At 47.5% G+C, this 23,050-nt stretch overlaps 1 protein-coding gene across 3 annotated transcripts in view; it reads right to left on the reverse strand.

The window, feature by feature from the left end:
- The window catches only part of REEP1 (receptor accessory protein 1), a 69,137-nt gene that overhangs the window by 41,326 nt on the left and 4,761 nt on the right, over positions 1 to 23,050 (reverse strand). For all 3 annotated transcript variants that reach the window (XM_065661498.1, XM_065661506.1, XM_065661486.1), the window contains exon 2: positions 73 to 145. In XM_065661498.1, the coding sequence (XP_065517570.1) occupies positions 73 to 145 (73 nt within the window). The remainder of the gene's footprint in view (positions 1 to 72; positions 146 to 23,050) is intronic.

A 23,050-nucleotide genomic window follows, 5' to 3' on the forward strand; every position in this document is an offset into this window, starting at 1 on the left:
CAGGCAACACCTTCACAAAGTGGTGAGGAAGAAAATAAACGCTGCAGCACAACCCCAAACCTCATTACTCACATATTCTTTGATGTCCTTTGATTTCACGGCTTTGTAGGAATAATATGCGGGGTAAAGAGTGCCAAATATGAGCCTGGAAAAAACCAAACAACAAATGGATTAGATTGATTTCCTGTCTCAGAGAAACCTTTAATTTCGTTTTCCTGTCTGTTAAATGTGTTTGTTGCACTGTAAGAAGTGTGAGGACTTGATCCAAGCTTGAGTGCGCTAAGTACAGTACAGGGATGATTTTGCATGACTAAATTCAGAGAAGCTATTGCCAGAGACATGAATGAAGAGCAGGGATTCAGGCTGACTCCCCTTTTGCGATGGTTTCCATAGCTGTACCTTAGTGTTACATACAAAACAAAGCAACCAACCCCAAACCAAACCAAGAAAGGCCACCGACCTCCTGTGATTTCCAGCCAACCTCCTGTGAAACCAGGAATGCAGGAGTTCCTAACGAGAACCATCGCTCTACATTCCCTTCCACCTCTGTTCAACACCCTGAAGAACTGGCAAACACAATAAAGCAGGATCCAAGTTCTGCTGGCACAAAGGGTGTGAATGCTGGGGCCTCATCTCTTAGCAGCAGGATTGGACTAGACGATCTCCAAAGGTCCCTTCCAACCCTAATGATTCTGTGATTAAATCTGCTGCAAGGGAAAGCCCTGTCCTGTCTGGTAAAGTCAATTTGGGCTCAAAGGAGGAGAATTTGCCCACCAAGATGTGCCAATGGGCCTTAAAAATGCCAGCTTTCCTGTTCTTTCAGTTTCCTTTCATTTCCAAGTCTGAAAGGGATGCTGCCAGCTTCAAGAGTTCATGTAAGAGAGGAATAGGGATCTGTAAGTTAAAAAAAGCACTACTGAGAAGAGAACACTGAGAGGTTTTCTGCACTAACTCCTCTCTGCATCACTGCCTAAATGCTTATTCACTTGGATTATTCTGGACATGAGCATAGGCTTGTCAAAACCACTCTGCCCTGCCCAGGGTTCCGTCACTCTTATTCAATGCAGCAGGATGATGCTGCAAAGTCTAAATGTAACAGATTGCAGGGGAATGTTTATTGGCTCCCAAGCTTTCCATGGAAGCTTCTGCTTTAAACTCGTACATCTGGATTTGCAGCTCTTGGGAATGGAAATGATCAATGTTTCAACCCCTAATGGTGGAGCCTCACAGACCTGCAGTCATCTTTTGCATCCTGCCAGTAGCAATTGTGCGCGGTGGGACTCATAATTACAGCTGAGTCCATTATGTGCATAAGACATTAAATATTAACACTCTGGGCTATGGTGTACCTCGTGCTTCCCGGAGCTGGAGAAGGGATTTGTGGAAGACTGGGGTGAGCCAGCACACATCCTGATTTCTGCAGCAGTGACCTGCTCTCCATCACACTTACTGTAGCATAGCTTAGAGAACCTGAAGCACAATGCAGAGTGCAGGAAAGCACCTACTGAGTGAGGAGAGTCAGTGTTTTACAGAGGCTTCACACTGGCTTCAAAAAGCTTTGCTGGAAGCAGGCAGCTCTGAACCCATTTCACTGCGCTGTATGCAAGGATTAGATCCAAATGCTCAGATTCTGGGAAGCCAAGAGCATTTTTGTCCCTTGCTGTATCTTAAGAGCAACACTGGTAAGGCAAGGAAGAACACACAGACAATAGCTTGATCCTGTTCTCACTGAAGCTACTAACAAATATCCCCTCTGAGATCACTGGGAGCAGGACCTAATCCAAAGGAGGCAGAGCTCACAAAAGGAAGAAGGCTCTATAATATTCAGCAACCACACGAATAACATTTTTGGCTCTCCTTTTAAGTACCGCGTTTCTGTCCTTCCTCCTTGGCTTGGCTGCTATCTCACGCTTTTACTTCCTGCACAGAGTCACCGAGTGATTGATATTCATTTCCTCAGCTTGTTCTGGTAACAGAAAGCAACTGGATCCTGAAGGAGCAAACAGTTTACAGGCTCCCTGGAAAAGAATTAGTTGCAGACAATAAATGCCTGGAACAGAACCTACGGAGGGAATGAAACCGTGCAGTGATTTTGCGTCTGCGGAGCAAGGGCAGTAAATAAGGTGATGTGCTCTCCCTAAATTGGAGATTGAGGGTTTCACTCATCTGCCCTGCAGTGTGTTGTGTGCATATATGGGCATTTATTACTGCTGTGCTTTACCACACTGAAAACAGTTCAAGGAACGCTGGATTCCAGTCTTGTCACTGCTGGGGCTTATTATGTGGCCTGAAGTCCCTTAACCTCTGGGTACTCCCTACAAATGAAAGACAAAAGACGTTCAGGCACTTCTGTAAAGCATTTTCAGGGGCTGGAGGCAAATACCTGCACATAGGCCTGTTCCAAAAACCCTCCTGAAGTTATTGTCTTGCCTACAGTTGATTTAATTCAAACATCCATCTCAATCCTATCTCTTCCTACAGTTCCTCTCCCTTGTGAGGACAACGCTTCTCTCTTCCCCCTCATCCAAGTGTCCTATGGAACCAGTTACCATTGATTCAAGGCCAGGCTGGATGAAGCCTTGTGTGGGATGGTTTAGTGTGAGGTGTCCCTGCCCATGCAGGGGGGTTGGAACTGGATGATCTTGAGGTCCTTTCCAACCCTAACTATTCCATGATTCTATGATTCCTGCCTTCCTTCATCCCCATGCTCAGCCTGTTGCCAAAGCATTCCTTCTGCACGCAATACACCAACCCAAGGCTGATTCTCTGCCCAAGCCACTAAGCCATTCCTTGTCTAAGTCTCCTTCCCACCCTCTTCCATGTAGGCTCTGCCCCACCACAGAATCACAGAAAGGACCCGAAAATCATCCAGTTCCAGCCCCATGGAGGTCTGCATCCATTATAATGGCCTCACAAAAGGACAAAACAGCAGCTGTAGAGAAATCACTGAGGAGTCAACTAATTGTGCAACAGGAGGCAAACATCTAAGTAAAAGGTTAGTCTGCCTAAAGAACAGGATAAGGATTAGTGCTGACAATCTTCTAATCCTATTAGGCACAGCAGTAATCCCCAATCTGGACCACAGTGTGTGCTTCTGGTCACTGCTCGTCAAAAGGGACACAGCAGAGGCAGACGGGGAAGGGAGAAGGGCACCAGGGAAGGTCTGTAAGAGTGACTGTAAGTGCTGCAGTTGTTTCTTGGCAGCAAAGAAATAACCGAGGTGATCTGCTCCTGATGCAGTGTAAGGAAATGTTCAACTGAATCGAGAGAATCAAGTCATAAAGGAGGGGAGAAACCCTTCCTACCACCAGGAGTTAATCTGTGGGACTGACCAACTGTAGTCATTGATGTAAGTACATTACATAGGATTTGGGGGTTGGGTTTGGTTTTCACTGTTCAAGTTCATCACCGAATGAGACAGGAAAGGACAAAGCTTCCCCTATTGTGGGGTTTCCTGGTTATCAGGGGAATATTAAAGCAACTGAACTCTTGGCTCCTCTTTGGCGATCCCTGTCGTATTCCAAGGGAGCAGCTGCACCATCACCAAACCCCCTCCTGTCTCTACTTACCAGTACAGCTGCAGCCAGCCCTGGCTATTATATCCCTCTATTCCTTCTCCAGATCTGCTGGTGCATGATCTGACCATCACAGAGCACAGACCTAACCCAGATCAGACTGGTTTGGGTTGGAAGGGACCTTAAAGCTCATCCAGCCCCAACCCCTGCCATGGGCAGGGACCCCTTCCACTGGAGCTGCTTGCTCCAAGCCCCTGTGTCCAGCCTGGCCTTGAGCACTGCCAGGGATGGGGCAGCCACAGCTTCTCTGGGCACCCTGTGCCAGCGCCTCAGCACCCTCACAGGGAAGAGCTTCTGCCTAAGAGCTCATCTCAGTCTCCCCTCGGGCAGGTTCAAGCCATTCCCCTTGGCCTGGCCCTACAGGCCCTTGTCCCAAGCCCCTCTCCAGGTTTCCTGCAGCCCCTTTAGGCACTGGAGCTGCTCTAAGGTCTCCCCTTAAGGAGTCTTCTCCAGGCTGAACAAACCCAATATGACACTATTCCTATCAATACCTAGGTGCTAGCCTGAGGATCAGCATCAGAGCTGCCACCAGGACCTGGGAGGGTCCCATTTGACACCTGGAGCTCTGATGATTTGGTGATGCTCTTTTCCTCATGAGAGCCCCGGTCCTGCAGCCACTTCCCTGTAAAATTCTCTCTCACATTCCACACAGCAGGCACTGAAACCAATGAGGGACTCTCAGCGGTTCTCAGGACTCAGGTTACCTCCACAAGTGCATAGCCATTCTCTTGAGTATTTTTAACCACACAGGTGCTTTCTGGCCGGTAATCCACTGTTCCAAACGTGCCGACCACATCCCAGACCCTCCAAGTTCTGTTCATGTAGTTACCATGCCACCAGCAGTGTTTGGGCTGCCCCAATATCACAGTACCACAACAAGAAGAGAACAGCCCTTGTTTTCCCCATCAATAAACTAATATTTCCATATCATTGGCGCACAGCAGCCAAGATGGCAAATTCCTGCTCGCAGGGATGGATGCATTTAGGAATCACTGAAATATTGCCTATTTCCTCAACATGCTCACTGGCCATTGCGTGCTTCAGCAGCAGCTGAGCTGTCACCATGCCAGCATTCCTCACTGACGCCACCAAGGAGGGTGCCAATAGGTTTGCATTCCTTATCAGCAATCCTAATTAATGCTCACACAGTGCCACAGATTAAATACAAACAGCACTTAATCTGCACCAAAGGTTCCCAGTTTAAACCCAGCAGCTGGGTTGGGAAAAGAAGCAGTGCACAAGGTCAGGGGTAGGGTTAACGTGAGCCCTTTGACAGGTCAAATGCCTGATATCCAAGAAGGGAATGGGGTGGAGGAAGCACCAGCTGCAGAGGGGGCTCCGGGCTGGTATTCCCTGGGGATGGCTCCTGAGGATTCTTTGTGGTCATTTTGCAGCAGAATAGGTCCTGCTATTTAGGATTTGCTTGTTCACCCTCAGGATGACTGCTGACACCATCCCCATGCTGGGAGCCAGGAGATGTGGGTACCCACCATGCCAGCCTGATACACTGAGGATACCAACAGCACATGGTGCCTCAGTGACAAAAACACCCCCCAAGGAAGGGGCTGGGTCCTGACACCCTCGAGACAGACCGGACTACAGAAGCAAACTGAACACTTGGTCTTGGTTAATGTGACCTAAAGGCTGGCAAAACCTGATCACTGCTCTTGGAGTAACTGTGGACTAAAGGGATGCCTGACTCTCATTCCAGCAGAAATACCAAGAGCAAGGGCTGTCCTTAATGCTGCTAATTGAAACAGTCCGGATCTTCCCAAAGCAGCACACGTTCCTCTCCCATTGGGACCAGGGCACTCCTCACAGGGGCTGGAAGATGGCCAGGCAGAGAGGCGAAGAGACATGGAGAGGGGGTCGGGTGGAGGAAGCGGCCTTGACCAGCCTGGAGCTATCACACAACCATTACGCGCATTGAGATCCTACATCCAGACTTGTGTACTGAAGGTAAACGTGAGCTCCTTTTCCCCCCTTCTTGTTGGAGGCACAAGACAAGAAATGCTAAAATAGCAACACTACTGATGGAGAGCCCTTGTAAAACATTAAGGTAACGCACATGATGACTGCTAAAACCTCACATTCCTGCTAAAGCTACCAGCAGTGAAGGGTCCCAGTGTTGATATTTGCACTGACACCCTTAAGTACCATATTTAAAGCTCAAGCAAGGTGAAGCAGGTACTTCACCCTTCCCGGGGTTATTGTTCCCGGCTGTCTTCAAAGCCAGGCAGAACTGCACCAGTTTACACTCAAGCTAATGCCTCAAAGTTTTCTTTACAGTCCTTCATAAAAGGCCTGTGTAGCTGTTATAAAAATACCCCACAGCCCTGCAGCTATTTTAGGAAGCAGATTTATTGCAGGTAGATGGCTTTACGAAGCCAGTCTGTTCTACTGCACGCTGCCTGGCCCAGTGGAGGTGGGCTCATGATGAGTTTGGTTGCCCTTGAGGCTATGTGTCTACATGGAGAGCATGTATTGCTGGCGTGCGGCCCCAAGCCATGGGTGAGGAGCTCTATGTTGATAGGAACACCATGAGGCTCTGAGCAGCTGCCTGCAAAAGATAATGTTTCATGGGCCCCATCAGAGGTATTTGCCCTGCTGCTGCTCCTCCCCTCTCCATGCTTTGGCTCAGCAGGACCCGCAGGAGAAAGCGGTCCTGGGCACTGAGCCTTCTCCCACTGCTTCATTAGACCCTTTCAGGCGAGCAGAAATAATTCATCACAGTGTGATGCTGAGGGCAATCGAATCTGGGCCTTTTAGAGGAGAAAACATTCCCAGCTATGTGACCGGGTCAGACCTTCACCCAGCTTCACAGCTCCAAAAAGGCTTAGCATCTGTGCGTGTCCCTGAGGTTTTCCCTCTCCAGTTCCTGCTTTGAGAGCCCTGGCCTTTTCCAAGCCAAATAAATGGCAATTTGAAAACAAAATGGTATGGTTTAGATGGGAAGGGCTGCTTTTCCTGACTCTGGAGAGGGGGATGTTTATGTGGAAAAAGGCTTTTTTAGCAGTGCTGACATTATATTCCAGAGATGACAGATGGGTAAAGATCTGTATTGTGAGTTAGCCTACAGATTTATGGCAGGCTCATGATACAAAAAGGAACAGAAAGAGACATATAACCCAGCCAAACTCATTTCTAGGTTAAAAAAAGGTATCAAGTATGGATTGCATAGCAACAAAGCTGTTTTGTGCTTTATTTTCACACAAAACCACAAAGATCAGGCTGCAAATACGATTTTGGAGTGATTTTAACTGGTGCTCTCTGAATGAACATTTAGGAAGCTTAAACACCTACAGAAATGCCAATTTCAAGCATAATCCTACATTCCGCGTATCCAAGAGCTCAGTTCAGACTTTCACCACCAAACCAGAAGTGCCACCACTGTCTGAGGAGGTGGTGAGAAAGACAAAAGCTCTTATTTGTCTGTTCCTCACTGCACAAGGGATTTAGACTTCTAGTGTTGTGCTCATGGGACAGAGAACAGAAATAACAAATCAAATCAAATTATAACTCATCCAAATTAACTGCAACACGAGCTCCTTGGAGTAATGTTACTTCCCAGGGACAGAATATTACCAGAAGTGCTTAACTAAGTACAAAGGGTATTTTAGCTCACTGATGTAATTCAAAAATCAATTTGGTCCTTTTTGGACCAAATATTCAGCTAAACCCATGTAAAATGTTGCCTTCCCCTTGGGCTACCAATGGTTCAATGCACAGAAACAGATCAAGCAGTCCTAAAGCTGCTCTGAGTAGCGCCAGGTCTCAGAGATCACCAAAACTCTTGGTAGAGGATGAAAACCTTGGTTAGATCTCTACAGTAGGCAAGGAGAGCAGTTTGGTATAGGAAGAGCTGTCAGGCATGGTCATGGCCATCGTGGTGCGAAACAGCCTGAGGAGAAACCTTACTACTGTCCGGACGCTGCTAGTAAATGAACAATGAGAAAATGAACATGAGCCGGCTGCAGTGTGCACTCGCAGCCCAGAAAGCCAACTGTATACTGGGCTGCATCAAAAGGAGCGTGACCAGCAGGTCGAAGGAGGTGATCCTGCCCCTCTACTCTGCTCTTGTGAGACCTCACCTGGAGCATTGTGTGCAGTTCTGGTGTCCTCAACATAAAAAGGACATGGAACTGCTGGAACAAGTCCAGAGGAGGCCACGAGGATGATCCGGGGACTGGAGCACCTCCCATATGAAGACAGGCTGAGGAAGTTGGGGCTGTTCAGCCTGGAGAAGAGAAGGCTGCGTGGGGACCTCAGAGCAGCCTTCCAGTACCTGAAGGGGGCCTATAGGGATGCTGGGGAGGGACTCTTCGTCAGGGACTGTAGTGACAGGACAAGGGGTAACGGGTTCAAACTTAAACAGGGGAAGTTTAGATTGGATATAAGGAGGAAATTCTTTCCTGTTAGGGTGGTGAGGCACTGGAATGGGTTGCCCAGGGAGGCTGTGAATGCTCCATCCCTGGCGGTGTTCAAGGCCAGGTTGGATGAAGCCTTGTGTGGGATGGTTTAGTGTGAGGTGTCCCTGTCCATGGCAGGGGGGTTGGAACTGGATGATCTTGAGGTCCTTTCCAACCCGAACTATTCTATGATTCTATGATTCTAATAACCAGCATAAGTCCTTCCATCAGTAAGTGACCTCAACTGCTTACACCGCTGGGGCTTGGAGCAAGCTGCTCTAGTGGAAGGTGTCCCTGCCCATGGCAGGGGCTTGGAACTGGATGAGCTTTAAGGTCCCTTCCAACCCAAACCATTCTTGTATTCCATGTGACTGTGGAACATTAACAGGGAAAACCAGAAGACCAAACACCTGGGAAGAGCAGCCGCATTGAAACCACATGGGACCCAACTGAATCACAAGCTCTGTGTTTCAGAGCTGGTACCTAACTCTCAGCTAAGTAAAAAAAACAACCAACAAACCTCACACCCACCTTGGAAACATCTCAATACCACATTTCAGAGAAGGATTTCAAAGTGCAATATAAATATTAATGACTTGAGTATCAAAGCTGATTGCACTTGCACTGATTTCTATTTCATTAGTGTCTTAAGTCTAATTTCAATGATAAGACCGCTCAGACCCAGGTGAAATGCTACAGGAAGCTCATATCAGACATGAATAGCACCCAGTTTGAAAGCAAGAGCACAGGAAACCTAAGGCAAGATGATTCTACAGGTGATTTCAGAGTATTCAGACCATCTCACTGCTTGGTTAATCAGGGTATCAGAATGTCACATGCTATATATATCAGCTGTGACATTGCAGGGCGTTCATGGGCTGTGCAAACCACCTTCTCTTTATGGCCCACAGACACAGGCTGCTATTTCTTCATTTCAGGGAGGCTCTGAACACCTGCTTTTTACTGGGATCTGCATAATTTCTGTCTAAGAAGTAAAGATACAGTCATACAGCTTGAAAAAGACTTCTATTTTTTTCTCCTATGCATTAAACAAGGATTTCTAATGTGACTTTAATCGAGTTCTTTCCCCCAGGGTCATTTCTCGCATCCTTTTTAATCCTTCTATTTTATATGTAAGGGTATCTTAATGAAACACATGGTACAGCTGAGATAAACGGGAGGGGGAGATCTCCAGCTGGAGCTGAACTGATACAGAGCAGCCTCCAGCCTACCCTAGACATAATGGAGAGGAAACCAGGAGACAAGGCTGTGCTGCAGCCACAGATCACTAATGAATAATCAGCCAGAGCTTCTGGCTACTCCTCTGAATGCAGCTTCAACCACCAGCAAGATTATTTGCCTCTAATTAGAATTAATAAGAAGAAACCGGAACATTTAGTGGTTAATGTTAAATCACAGGGTTGGGGTAAGTGATAAAACCCAGCAGGTAGGGGAGCCTAAAGAATAGCCTGGTCTGACACCTCTTGGGGCTGTCCCATGACATCCTCCTCCTTCACATACCAGTCCACAGGATGCAACATGTCTACTGAATCCGCTGACTACAGGGGACAGCCTATATTGGTTTGTATATTAGGACAGCCCAACACTTTAGCTTCTGCGCTATCAAGGAACTTCATCAATAGTGCTTAGTGGAGAGCAAGAGAACTTCTTCAGATGTAAACTGTCAGCCCATTTTCTCCCTTATCAACAAACAGCAGTTTAGACATTAAGAAAGCCCAAACTATTGCCAACGCCTTTCTTCCCCACACTGCCCCGTTTGAGAAGAGAAAGAGCAAAACCCACGTGACAGCATTTAGAATTCTACTGTTCGAGTGAAAGAATGGCAAAGGTGAGAAATAGAAATGTGTCCTTTAGACTCGAATCATAGACCAATTTAGCTAGGAAGAGATCTCTACAATCTTTCATCCGAAACAACTTGGAGTTTATACCAGTCCTGTACAGTCAAGTTTGCAGCATATCCATCTCTGGAGCCTTGTGCCATATTTGCTTACCCTGACTTTGAAGAATTCTTTCCTTATATCTAAAAAATATTCCCTTTTCTACAACTCGTTTCCATTGCTCTCACTTTTCCATGGGCACCTCCACAAAAAGCCAGGCTCTACCTCTCTGTAACAACCCATCCCGTTTCTGAAAGCAGTAAGATCTGCCCTTCACCGGCTCTTGTTCAGGCTGAACAAACACATCCCACTCACCTCTCCTGATGCACTCTGTGCTCCAGTCCCCTTCCACTGGACTCACTGCACTTTCCTGGTGCCCTCTTTCTACTAGAGAGACCCAAATGGGACACGTAACCCAGCTAGAAACTCCCTTACACTTGCCAAACAGAGGGGAACAATCACTTTCCCCAAACTTCTGGCCAACCCTGTTTCTAAATCAGTCCTATATTGAGGGTCCAGAGCATCCAGGGTCCCACTCCTTGACCAATGAGGAGACTTTTCCATGCTGCTCGGAGAACCTTCTTGCTCAGCCACATCACAGCCTTTCCTTTGCAAGCGGTGCTGTCCCCAAGGAGCTAAACCAGGGTGCTGGTGTGACAATAACAGATGTCACTCTACAGCAGCCCCCTGAAGATGCTCTTTTAGCCTCCCTGAGCGAGCTGTTGCGGTAGAACAAACCTTTGTGAAACAGAACTTGACCCCCAAGGGAAGTATGTGAAAAACAGCACCACATCGTCTTAACTCTGGGATTGAACGTGGACCAGCCTGCCACTAGCAGAGAGCTTTAAAAGATGGGGTTAGGGAGAGGAGACACTTGCAAACACCTATTGCTTTTATTCTCTTAGTCACTTTTGGTGAGCTGGTAGAACAGCTCCGTTCCCCTTATCTCTACAGGCACATACCCAGGGTGTCAGGCTTTGTGTCATTAACTGAGCAGCACTGCTGTGAAACACAATGGCTTTATGGTAATGCATGATCTATCATTACACAAAGCCACCAGTCGGGAGGTCGTTATCAGCTTATTTACTCCTGTGCCAAACACCACAGCCCTTGGGGCTGGAGCCAAGCTACGATGACACTGCCTTGCTGCTGCTGGGACCCTCCCAGAGACAGGCAATGACCCTACACATGCCTAATAGTCATGCTATGATCATTTCTATAAGGATCAGAGGCTGCGAAGCCTTAATGGAGCTACAGCTTCTTGAAAGGGCTTCCTTAAACGACAATCTCCACCCCACCACCTAAATTCATCCTTTAGAAGCTGGAGAATTGAATTTTCAGGTTAAATAAAGAGTAAATGAAACACATTCTAAGAACAGTCACATTCAGCACTTTCCAAGGGTTCACCTGTGTGAAATACCCGCTCCAGGATTCAGGAAGCTTTCATTTCTCTGACCCACTAATTCTAAGAGGCTTTCCAGGCCTATAACTGAGTGCAGAGCAGGACCCGAGGCACAAAGACCAGCTCCTGTCTCTTACCATCCTCCATCAATTCTCCCCAAGCCTTTGGGTAATAGCTGAGTTTTCCTATCCCCATTGTAGAGACTGGTTTCTTGCGAGCCCAGCTGAGCATTGCCCTGGTTGGACATCCATCATGCAGCACTGATGTGCAAAAGCTGCATCTGCTGTGCCTTTAACTTGTGGGGTTGGGCAGGACAGCGTCCCTCTTTCTGGCTTGGGGCATACCAGCAGCAGTGTGGGTGTAGTAAGATACTCCCAGGAGGAGATGCAGCCGCAGAGCCTCTCAAATCCATGCCATTCCCTTAGGAACTTGCAAGTTGCCCAGAACCACAGCCCAAATTAAAAGCTTCTGACTTGCCATTCACTCTGCAGGTGCACGTGACAGATATAACCCGTGCAGTCTGCACACAGGGTTCTAAACTCTCTTTGGCTCTACTCCATTAAGAGTATGGATGTACAAACGCATAGCAAGATAGAAACAGCGGAGTTCAGTCATTTCCTCAGCACTCTGGGATGTTTCTTAAAATGCAAGGCTTCTCTCCTGAACTCTGGAATCTCTTCGCAGCTATTCAACCTTCCTACATCACGAGTCATCCCACAGCTGAACATACTTCTGCTACCAAAAGACAATTACTTCCCTGCTCCTCCCAAATCATTTTACCCCATTAGGTATCTCCAGGCTTTATAGTTCTTAACCAACATTGATTTCTTTTTTAATAGCTTCTCCCTGAACTTTCACAGGTGAAATGCTTTCCTGTCACACCAAGACTGCAGATTTCAGCCCCATTAGTGTTTGAGTAAGCAAACCTTGGGTCTTTAACTGTAGATAAGGCAGAGGAAGGGGTCTCTTTTACCTTCCACCAATTCTCATAGCACTGCTACTACCCATCTGCATTACAGATTTGAACAACCAGCTGTTACCTATAGTGAAGGAGAGACTTACTAGCAAGGGCAGATACTTAGTGAAGCATCTCACTGTACAGCACTTCCTACTGAGAGCTTCACAACATGAACTGGAAATCATACGCTTTGGATAGAGATATTCCTAGGGTAAAATCCTTTACCGGAGCCTGAGGCAAAAGGCTGCTTTCAGAGATGATGGATCGCTACAGGTTCCATTGACCATGCTGGGAATTAACTGGTTTTCACCACTGGAAAGCAGCAGTTTGGTCCCAGCTCAATGTGAGATCTGGAAACAGAAGTCACAGTCCCAGGTTATGTTCTGTGCCAGCCTTTATCACCTCCATCCTTGCACTTAGATGATCTCACCCTGTGAGCACAGCATCACAAGACTGCCAGTTCTCACATTTGTTCATCTCATCTCATCAGGTGATGGCCTGAAAGCGATCAGAGGAACATCTCTGTTCAAAATAGATCCTCAGGATAAATGGGTTCTCAGGGAGGAGCAGACAAACAATCGGCAGGCCCAGAGTACAAAATCTGATGCACATATATACGTGTGTATATATATGCGCATGCTATAAAGGTTGGGATTTAAACCCCAGGCTCTCAATTGGTGAAGGGGCTTGATTCAGGGGTGTTTTTAATGCCTCTTAACAGCAGTATTGCCATGCAGATACTCAACCTCTATTCTGACAGAAAATGTCATGTTCCCATCTGCATTCCATTTTGATCTCTCCCAGACTTCTCTTATCTTTTTGGATGGCAGGCTTTGGCTGAGAGCATTACAGTGTAAAAGGGATAAGGCACGCCATTCTCTTCTGCATTTCCCCAAGCACCAACGTGTTCAGATCAAAGCCTGTGACACAGGCAGAGCTCCATTCTTACACCATGAGGAAGACCTCTTTGTTTCAGGCATGGATAAAAAGCCTGAGCATTGCACAGTGCAGAACAGTAAAGGCTTTGCCTCTTTCTTTTTGGCTTAGGGACTTCACCTCTTTTCCCTTCTCACCTTGTCTTACACACATACACCTTGCAGCTGGTAGCTACTCAGTATATAGAATGAAAGATAAACTGAGGCTTAGGAGCCAGATGGAGGCTTCACAGATGTAACTCAAGGGGAAAGCAAAGGGAAAGAGAGTCCCTGCTTCCAAGTTACAGCGATTTCTAAGCAAGCAGCTCCTTGAGAAGGCAGCTTGTGCTTTTTGTGGGAACACCCACACTGCCTGCTATCTTATGTATGCGTTGCCATCACTTCTTATTCATTGTGATACTGCTGGTTGAAATGCCACAGGCCAGCGTTTGTGCTCCTTCCCAGGCAAGAGGATTCACACAGAAGGATGAGAGTGTTACAAATGCCACTCTCCAGAAACAAAGCCTTGCTGTTCTGAACTGAAATGGTTAATTGTCTCAAATACAGCATGGAGCTGGATATAAAAGGTGCCTTGAGAGCTGGGTCCTCACAGACTGCGCTCCGTGATGGACTCACTGCCCAGAGTGAGGTTTCTTGGCTGCGAGAACATACCTAAACCACAATAGTGTTTGAACAGGGACCTGATTTGTTACAGCCAAGTATCTGCAGACCTCAGCAGAATGGGAATTGGAAAAGAATGCTGAGCCATGCCAGTGGCCTGAGCGCACATCTGAGCGCAAACACCTCAGAACACACTATAGCAAAGAGAGGAAAAATACCTCATCTGTAAGTAAATCCTGGCTGCGGAGAGGGATTTTACAGAGTGGATTTACATGACATTAACTATGAATCGAGACACTAAGCAGACAGTTTAGGTTTAAGCACCGTGCAAAATCTGGCATAGCATCTATGTACTTAAAATGCATGTCCTGCCTCACGGAGGGCAGGCAGGGTCTTTCACTCTGGCTGTATGCAGCCTCTTACCCAGCCCTGCTCACCCTGCACTGATCCAGGAATAGTCTGTATAGGGTCTGCATCACCAATCACGTATGTCACATATCCATAGGGTCTGCATCACCAATCACGTATGTCACGTATCCATAGGGTCTGGATCACCAATCACGTATGTCACATATCCATAGGGTCTGCATCACCAATCACGTATGTCACATATCCATAGGGTCTGCATCACCAATCACGTATGTCACATCCCCCTGGGTGCTGGAAATGGCTGTCAGCGAGCCCTTGGGATTCCCAGGTCTGGAAAGCCAGGAAAGCAGCACTGGTTTTAGACAGCCAGGATCAGGGATGCTGGCTAATAGCAGCAGGCTGTGGTTAGCTAGCATGCTGCTCTGTAACACACCTTCACATGAGGTTACAGAGATGAAGCATGAGAGATGACAGAGTTTGTTCCTGTCAGGCATGATTAAAGGAGCTTTTAAAATATATGTGCTTGAGTGGTCTGCAATAAGGCATTAGGATTCTTTGGGCTGAACCTAAAGAGAAGGCAGTCGTGCCCTTCATCCTCACCCTTCAGAGAGTATTAACCCTTATTAGAGAAAAGCTCAATAGTGAAGCTCAACAGAGAGCTCCAGATCTGGGGTAAGAAACAGGCAGAGGGTTAGGTTTGTTCAGCTGGAGAAGAGAAGGCTTTGGAGAGACCTTAGGGCAGCTCCAGTGCCTAAAGGGACCACAAGAAACCTGGAGAGGGGCCTGGGACAAGGGCCTGTAGGGACAGGCCAAGGGGAATGGCTGAACCTGCCCGAGGGGAGACTGAGATGAGCTCTTAGGCAGAAGCTCTTCCCTGTGAGGGTGCTGAGGCGCTGGCACAGGGTGCCCAGAGAAGCTGTGGCTGCCCCATCCCTGGCAGTGTTCAAGGCCAGGTTGGACACAGGGGCTTGGAGCAAGCTGCTCCAGTGGAAGGTGTCCCTGCCTGTGGCAGGGGTTGGAACTGGATGAGCTTTAAGGTCCCTTCCAACACAAACCAGTCTGGGATTCTATGATATCTTCATTACGGACTTCGGGACAGCCCATATGATTGGCTCTGGCTGCTGAAGTGCAGGTAAAGCCTGATTCCAACCTAGTGATTGAATTCCCCACACTAAAATGAAAGAAAGGATAAAACAACTGTCCTGACAGAATCATGTCCTTGGGAGCCTCTATCCTCCATCTGTCCCCACCTAAAGACACTTTAACTTCAGGCTCCTAAGGAACAGAAGTTCTCTGTTATCCCGAACTGGCCAATTTCTGGCCTATAATTCAGTTTTCTAGGATCCAGCTGGCACCTTCTAGAAGGTCCTCAATGTTCTGAGCTGCAAACGCAACCTTGTTGTTGTGACCTGGGTAATTTACAGCACTGACTTCAGCAGGGCTGCAGCAGTCAACACAACTTGAAGCCCTGGTATTGCCTTAGGGATAAGAAAATGATTGAGGTTTGCACTGAAGCAGCATTTTCCAGCCATTCATTCCCTCTGTCTGCAGAACATCCACCCTTGATCCGTCAGGTTCACCACAAGCCAGGACTGAGAACTCTTTGTGGTAGTTCTTGTTAAAATTGAGCAGTGCATCACTCAGCCCACTTCCACAGACACAACAGAGAAGCTGCAGTGATGCCACATCTGAACTCTGTTCCCCCTCTCATCTATTGTGGGGTTGTTGTTAGAAGGTTACATCCAGAATTTGTCTACTGAATTCCATCTTCTCCATTTGGATTATTTCATTTCACAAGGATTCTGTGCCTCTGCTCATGTGCCTGTAAGGCTTTCTTGAGCCTATAAATGATGCACTTGTCACTGAGCCACTGGAATGGGTTGCCCAAGGAAGTTGTGAATGCTTCATCCCTGGCAGTGTTCAAGGCCAGGTTGGACAGAGCCTTGGGTGTCGTGGTCTAGTGTGAGGTGTCCCTGCCCATGGCAGGGGGTTGGAACTGGATAATCTTAAGGTCCTTTCCAACCCAAACCATTCTGTGCTTCTATGATTTGATTGCTAGGTGAAAGGAGAAAAGTTGGTGCAATTCCTGTTGGATCTAAGAACCTCCAAATCTTCTAAGTGAATGTGTGGTTACTTCAGGCGCTGAACCATCATTACCGGTCCTCATCTGACAGCCCGCTGTGACACAACACCCCATATACAAAATATATGTATATACCATTTATACACCATATACAAGGATCTATCTCAAAATGTATCCAAATACTGATGAAACCAGCTTCGTCTAATGAGACCAAGTGAGATGGGAGACTACAAGCACAGACACAGGTATAGGCAATAAAACAGAGATTCTGGTAGGCCTACTAAAAACTACCATAGTGATGAGATTCATGACAGTTATGTCTCCATACATCTATGGATATATCCAAAAGAGAGAATCCCTGAGAAGGGATTATTAGATCACAGTTTCTCCCTAAATCATTAGAGTCAGCAGGGGGCTGGTTTGAGTGACAGCATCCTGACAGCTATGAAAAGAGGTCAGCACAATATGACAAGCAGGAGAAAATCCTCCATCATCTATGCAGGATGCTATTTCCTCTTAGTTCACTGTGGGTTTAAGGTATCTGTTTTAAGTAACAGCTTCCTCTCTCTATTTGATCCTACAAGAAAGACCTTTTCTGTATATAGGACAGCAGAGTGTGTTGCCATGGAAATTTTTATGTTCTACTTAATTCAACAAATGCAACCTTATGGGGTGTATTCCCCAGAGGATCTCCATTTAATTCTTCATGTTCTTTCTAAATAGCAGCATCTTTCTGGTTTGGCCAAAATCCTCATAAGCAGAGTGAAAACAACAAACCTGGGAAGTGGGATCCTTTGTTCAGCTGCAAAACAGGGAAGATGCAAACAGCCTCTAAGCTGCCCTGCCAATGTGCTTCAACTCACACCTACATGGATCATCCAGAAGGCAGAAAGTCCCATTCAGTACCTGTGCCCATTATCATCCCAGTCTTTTCCCTTGAAATACATCACTAAACCTAAAGCCTTTCAGCCTCCGGGCAGCTCCAGCCTCCATCTTTCTCCTTCAAGTGTCACCATGAATTCTGCAGGTAGATTTTAGGAGCCAGATGGTGTTATTCAGGCTGATCTAACACTGGGGACAGTTTGTTGTGGGTCACATAATACGGGTGGCTCAAAGGGCTAAGTTTAGACCTGCACAAACAGACGGCTTCCCAAGTCCCCAGCACAAGAAGCAGCAGGACAAGCAAAACCCTTTCAATGAGCAGGATGAGGCCTAAGAGGCTCAAATTGCTTGCCCATGAAGGGGTCCAAGGCAGAGCATGGCCCATAGCAGCCCAGTGGGAACTGCCTGAGGCAGAACAGCAACCTTATCACTATGGCTGTTTGACCTGCAGCCTGGGTGACATGCTCTGCATCTTCCAGCAGCCTTCCAGTACCTGAAGGGGGCCTATAGGGATGCTGGGGAGGGACCATTCGTTAGGGACTGTAGTGACAGGACAAGGGCTAACGGGTTCAAACTTAAACAGGGGAAGTTTAGATCGGATATAAGGAGGAAATTCTTTACTGTGAGGGTGGTGAGGCACTGGAATGGGTTGCCCAAGGGAAGTTGTGAGTGCTCCATCCCTGGCGGTGTTCAAGGCCAGGTTGGACAGAGCCTTGGGTGACATGGTTTGGTGTGAGGTGTCCCTGGCCGTGGCAGGGGGGTTGGAACTGGTTGATCTTCAGGTCCTTTCCAACCCTAACTATTCTGTGATTCTGCCCACACGCTCATACCAAGTACGAGAGCATTTGGGCTGCAGACATCAGGACAAGGGTAGCCCATGAATTGTTGGATGACAGGAGAAGGTTGCCTTCCTGTGATTGCTCTGCTCTTAGTCTTGACCAAGTGCTTCCCATCTCTCCTCCCTAGAGCGCTTTTCCTCATGAAATATCATCGAAGATCCCTGGTTTTACTCCTCCAGTCAGGATTGCTCTGCCATAAGAAAAGCCATCCCTACACAAAACATCCCACAGCATCCCAAGGCTTTCTAACGCTGGGTTGGAAATCTCAGCTCTCAATTCATATTTCCAGTGCCAAATTCTACTGCAGAGAGTGTGCCTCATGCCCACAGCAAGGTGTATCCCATGTGAAGCAGAACTGACAGCTTATATGGACAGAAGTTACCACTCAAGCCTATTTTACAGGTATCACATTCAGAAAGAATAACCAACTTGCCCTCTACCCACAGGGACTCTGCAGCGCTGCTGAATCCAGGCTCTTGGCATTCCCATATGGAATCTGCAGCACAAGTCTCTTCCTCCTCCCTCATATGAGTTATTTGTCATAAGCCTCCCTCTAGAACATGAGGCAAGAAATGTCTATCGAGTTTTGGCTTTCCTCTAAAAGCACTTAGAGGCTGGAAACAAGAGATAGAACAAATGAGCTCAACTGAGCTGAATGAAAGGAAGCAACAGCATGAACTCAACAGCTCCTTGAGCAGGAGCTGCAACTGTTGATGCTGATAGCACTGACTTGCTTGGTAGACTCAAAGGCAGGCGACACACGTTGCCTACAACCAAAAAGGCACAAAATCCCGGACAAACAGGAGGGACATTCTTTCTAGCTCCTCACAAACAGGTTCAACAATACTGGCTTTGTTGCCCTGTAAAATTGCCCATTTTGGAAAGTAAAAGATGACTGTTGGCTACATCAGAGAGAATGGGGGAAGGCAAACTGCAGCTTTATCGACCAGTTGGATTGACTCCTCCTTTGGAATTGGTCTTTATTTAGCAGCACTCAGTGTGTGAGCAGGAAGGGGCACAGCAAACAAGGAGGCAGCATCTGAAGAAACAACTGTTATGCAATGTGTCAGCAGGGCAGTGCTCCCAGCTGTCCCCCTGTTGCTCCCAAGTGTCTGTCTCCAACCTGACACCTAATCCCCTGCCTCCATATAAATGTGTGTCCCTTCTGAAACACAATCCCTGCTCTTTGGTTCTACTTACTGTACAACCAGCTTCTGTCCCTCTTGAGTCTCATAGAATCACAGAATAGTTTGGGTTGGAAAGGACCTTAAGATCATCCAGTTCCAACCCCCTGCCATGGGCAGGGGCACCTCACACTAAACCATCCCACCCAAGGCTCTGTCCAACCTGGCCTTGAACACCGGCAGGCATGGAGCATTCACAGCTTCCTTGGGCAACCCATTCCAGTGCCTCACCACCCTCACAGGAAAGAATTTCCTCCTTAATTCCAATCTAAACTTCCCCTGTTTAAGTTTTCACCCATTACCCCTTGTCCTGTCACTACAGTCCCTAACAAAGAGTCCCTCCCCAGCATCCTTGCCCTTCTGGCTACATGGCAGCCTACAGGTCACTGCTTTATCATCCATATCAAACTAAAATCCCTTGTCCTCACCTTCTAGATCCTGCAAAATGCATCTGCAAGGAACAAAAAGCAGAGTACCCTACTAAGGAAACATGCCTGCCCTGAGGTGCGTATCAAAGGATGATGCTTGGAAAGCACCACCCATGTTTCTAGTCCTGACACGCTGCTCCAGGTCCTGCCTGCAGGATGAGGCAAACCCCCTCCTGTTATCTCAACCCTTCTCCTCAGAAACATAGTGCTCATGGCAAGATAAAACACAGCTTTCGTTTTGTGGCTGCTTCTTGCTCATTCTCACCACCGTGCCCACCATCTGGTTTGCTTGTATTTCACCAGTTTCAGTTCAGAGCTCCTCAGAGCAGGAATCTTCTCCTACGACATGCATGTGAACACTGTCCCAGGCACAGTGTCACAAAGAAATTACCAAGGAGCACAGGATCAGTCTCATAAATGATTCACATAGGAGGCAGAGCTGCATTTATTCATACATTATTTATTTCTATATTACTACAGAATTCAGGAGAACCAGCTACAGACTAAATGCCATTGCCAAGGGTGCCTAGGGAGGAAATTAACTCTACCCCAGTGAAACCAGGACATGCTGCAAAATCAAGAATACTAAATGAGATTTCCTGCCCAAAAGAGTTTACAATCTAAAGAGCATAAGAGTAATAATGAAAGTAGGGGACATGGAATGGAACTATGAGACATGGGGAAGTATTGCAAGGGTGGTGAGGTGCTGGCACAGGCTGCCCAGAGAAGTGGTGAGTGCTCCATCCCTGGCAGTGCTCAAGGACAGGTTGGACAGAGCCTTGGACGACATGATCTGGTGTGAGGTGTCTCTGCCCATGGCAGGGAGTTTGGAATTGGATGATCTTAAGGTCCTTTCCAACCCAAAGCATTCTGTGATTCTAGGATGCCGTCCTGTACAAAAACCAGCACGTGATGAATTTCAACACCACAGGTGATTTAAGTCAGATTTTGCCATCTAAGTGTTTTGCTTGCCAAAAGCCCCATTACAAGGATGCATCCTTCCATTAAGCTGTTTCAACTCACCAGACCTACCTGAAATGTGCTGACTGACCCTGACCCTAACCCAGTCAAGTGTTGAAATCAACAAAAGGAAATAGAGTCAGATCCTAGCTGCCTAACATGGACATGGAAGAAATGTTGACAATGAAAAGTTCTATGGCAATCCAAACTGGCCAACAGTCTGCTCTTGTGAGACCTCACCTGGAGCATTGTGTGCAGTTCTGGTGTCCTCAACATAAAAAGGACATGGAACTGCTGGAACAAGTCCAGAGGAGGCCACGAGGATGATCAGGGACTGGAGCACCTCCCGTATGAAGACAGGCTGAGGAAGTTGGGGCTGTTCAGCCTGGAGAAGAGAAGGCTGCGTGGAGACCTCAGAGCAGCCTTCCAGTATCTGAAGGGGGGCTATAGGGATGTTGGGGAGGGACTCTTCGTCAGGTACTGTAGTGACAGGACAAGGGGTGATGGGTTCAAACCGTAACAGGGGAAGTTCAGGTTAGAGATAAGGAAGAAGTTCTTTCCTGTGAGGGTGGTGAGGCACTGGAATGGGTTGCCCAGGGAAGTTGTGAATGCCCCATCCCTGGCTGTGTTCAAGGCCAGGCTGGACAGAGCCTTGGGTGGGATGGTTTGGTGTGAGGTGCCCCTGCCCATGGCAGGGGGGTTGGAACTGGATGATCTTAAGGTCCTCTTCAACCCTAACTGTTCTATGATTCTATGAATACTCCTGCAGCACCTAAGTCTTCACCCACCTTTAAGATTAGCCTGAAAGTTCCCAAGACACCATCTCTGTCTGCTGAAAGCATGGAAGCAAAAAGACAAATGCAGTCCTGAATACTCAGAAGCAACTGCTCAAGAAGTAGGAGGAAGGATCATAGAAGTATAGAATGGCTTGGGTTGGAAGGGACCTTAAAGCCAGGTTGCTCCAAGGCCCATCCAACCTGGCCTTGAACACTGCCAGGGCTTCCCCACCCTCACAATGGTAAAGAATTCCTTCCTAATATCTTAAGATTTACCAGTTTTAAGTAGTGCAATTCCTTGACTTGGGAGCCTGACTTGGACAATCTGTCTGTTGCATTCTGCTCTGTGTGACACTGACAAGAGCACTGAGGATCTGAAAGGGAATGAGTCACTATTCAGAGCATTTAACCCTTCAGTTGTTTGAGTATTTCAGGTAGCAGCTATGTAAGTCCGTAGTTTTGATCTAATCAACCACAAATCCATAAAATGAACCACAAATACATTGCCCAATTCCCTTGCTCAGATCCCCTTCCATTAATTTATTGATCAAGGAGCCTGGAGGAAATATTCCTGTTATCTATAGGTTATACAGTTATATAGGTTTTCTGTGGAATACTGGACACGTCACTCAATCTCCCAGTGCCTCAGTGCCCTTACCAGTACAATGGCAGCAAAATCATTCTAATACAGCACTAAATAAATGCTTCAAAGTGCTTTAATAGAGTGAAATGGAAAGAGCCCCACAAGGGCAAAACACTGTATTAGGGCAGCTGTAAAGACCAAGTCCCTCAGCTATATCCCACAGCTTCTAGTTTGGTACAACATCCTTCCTCACCAAACCAGGACTAGTAACATCTGTGCTGTGCACACAGAAACTCTTCCCCATTGGGGCTAGAAGCATTCCCAGCACATCTGTGCCTGAGCAGGAGTATCTGGGTCAGGCTGGCAGAGCAGCAGCAGCGTTATCCTGCAGTGCCAGCACCAGGGTCACATTTCACACGAAGGGCAAAGCAAATGTCACACCTGCGCCTCTGTCACTTGCTGTCACCAACAGGTCCTGCCCCTCGGCAGAGCTGTACAGGCAGGGATGCACGTGGTGAGTGCTGAGCTGGGAGCCACAGAGACCGCTTGCGGCTCATAGAATGGTTTGGGTTGGAAGGGACCTTAAAGCTCATCCAGTTCCAACCCCTGCCATGGGCAGGGACCCCTTCCACTGGAGCAGCTTGCTCCAAGCCCCTGTGTCCAACCTGGCCTTGAGCACTGCCAGGGATGGGGCAGCCACAGTTTCTCTGGGCACCCTGTGCCAGCGCCTCAGCACCCTCACAGGGAAGAGCTTCTGCCTAAGAGCTCATCTCAGTCTCCCCTCTGGCAGGTTAAAGCCATTCCATACAAAGCAATAAATACCAGAATCCTTCACATCACCTGCCAGCACCAAGCAAATAACATAGACTGTGAAAAGGGACCTTCACACACGTGGTGTGTAACAACTGAAACACTGACATTCCAACCACCAAAGCACTGGGCTGTGCTGTGCCTTCACCTGCTTGAGCAGCTCCTGTCTCTGCCTGCCTCTGAGAAAGAGGATGCAAGTTATTTTCTGCCACCATATAGTACCTAGTATATGGATTTTGGGGTGGGTTTTTTCATTCATGAATCTCTCCAGGTTTCCCATACACACACAGGAGCAGGAAGGATGTGCTAAGTTTCTCTGGAATGGAAAAGAGGAAAGAGAAAGCTGACAAATTGTGACG

This window comes from Lathamus discolor, chromosome 1, assembly GCF_037157495.1.
Source record: "Lathamus discolor isolate bLatDis1 chromosome 1, bLatDis1.hap1, whole genome shotgun sequence".
In the NCBI taxonomy this organism is placed as follows: Eukaryota; Metazoa; Chordata; class Aves; order Psittaciformes; family Psittacidae; genus Lathamus; species Lathamus discolor.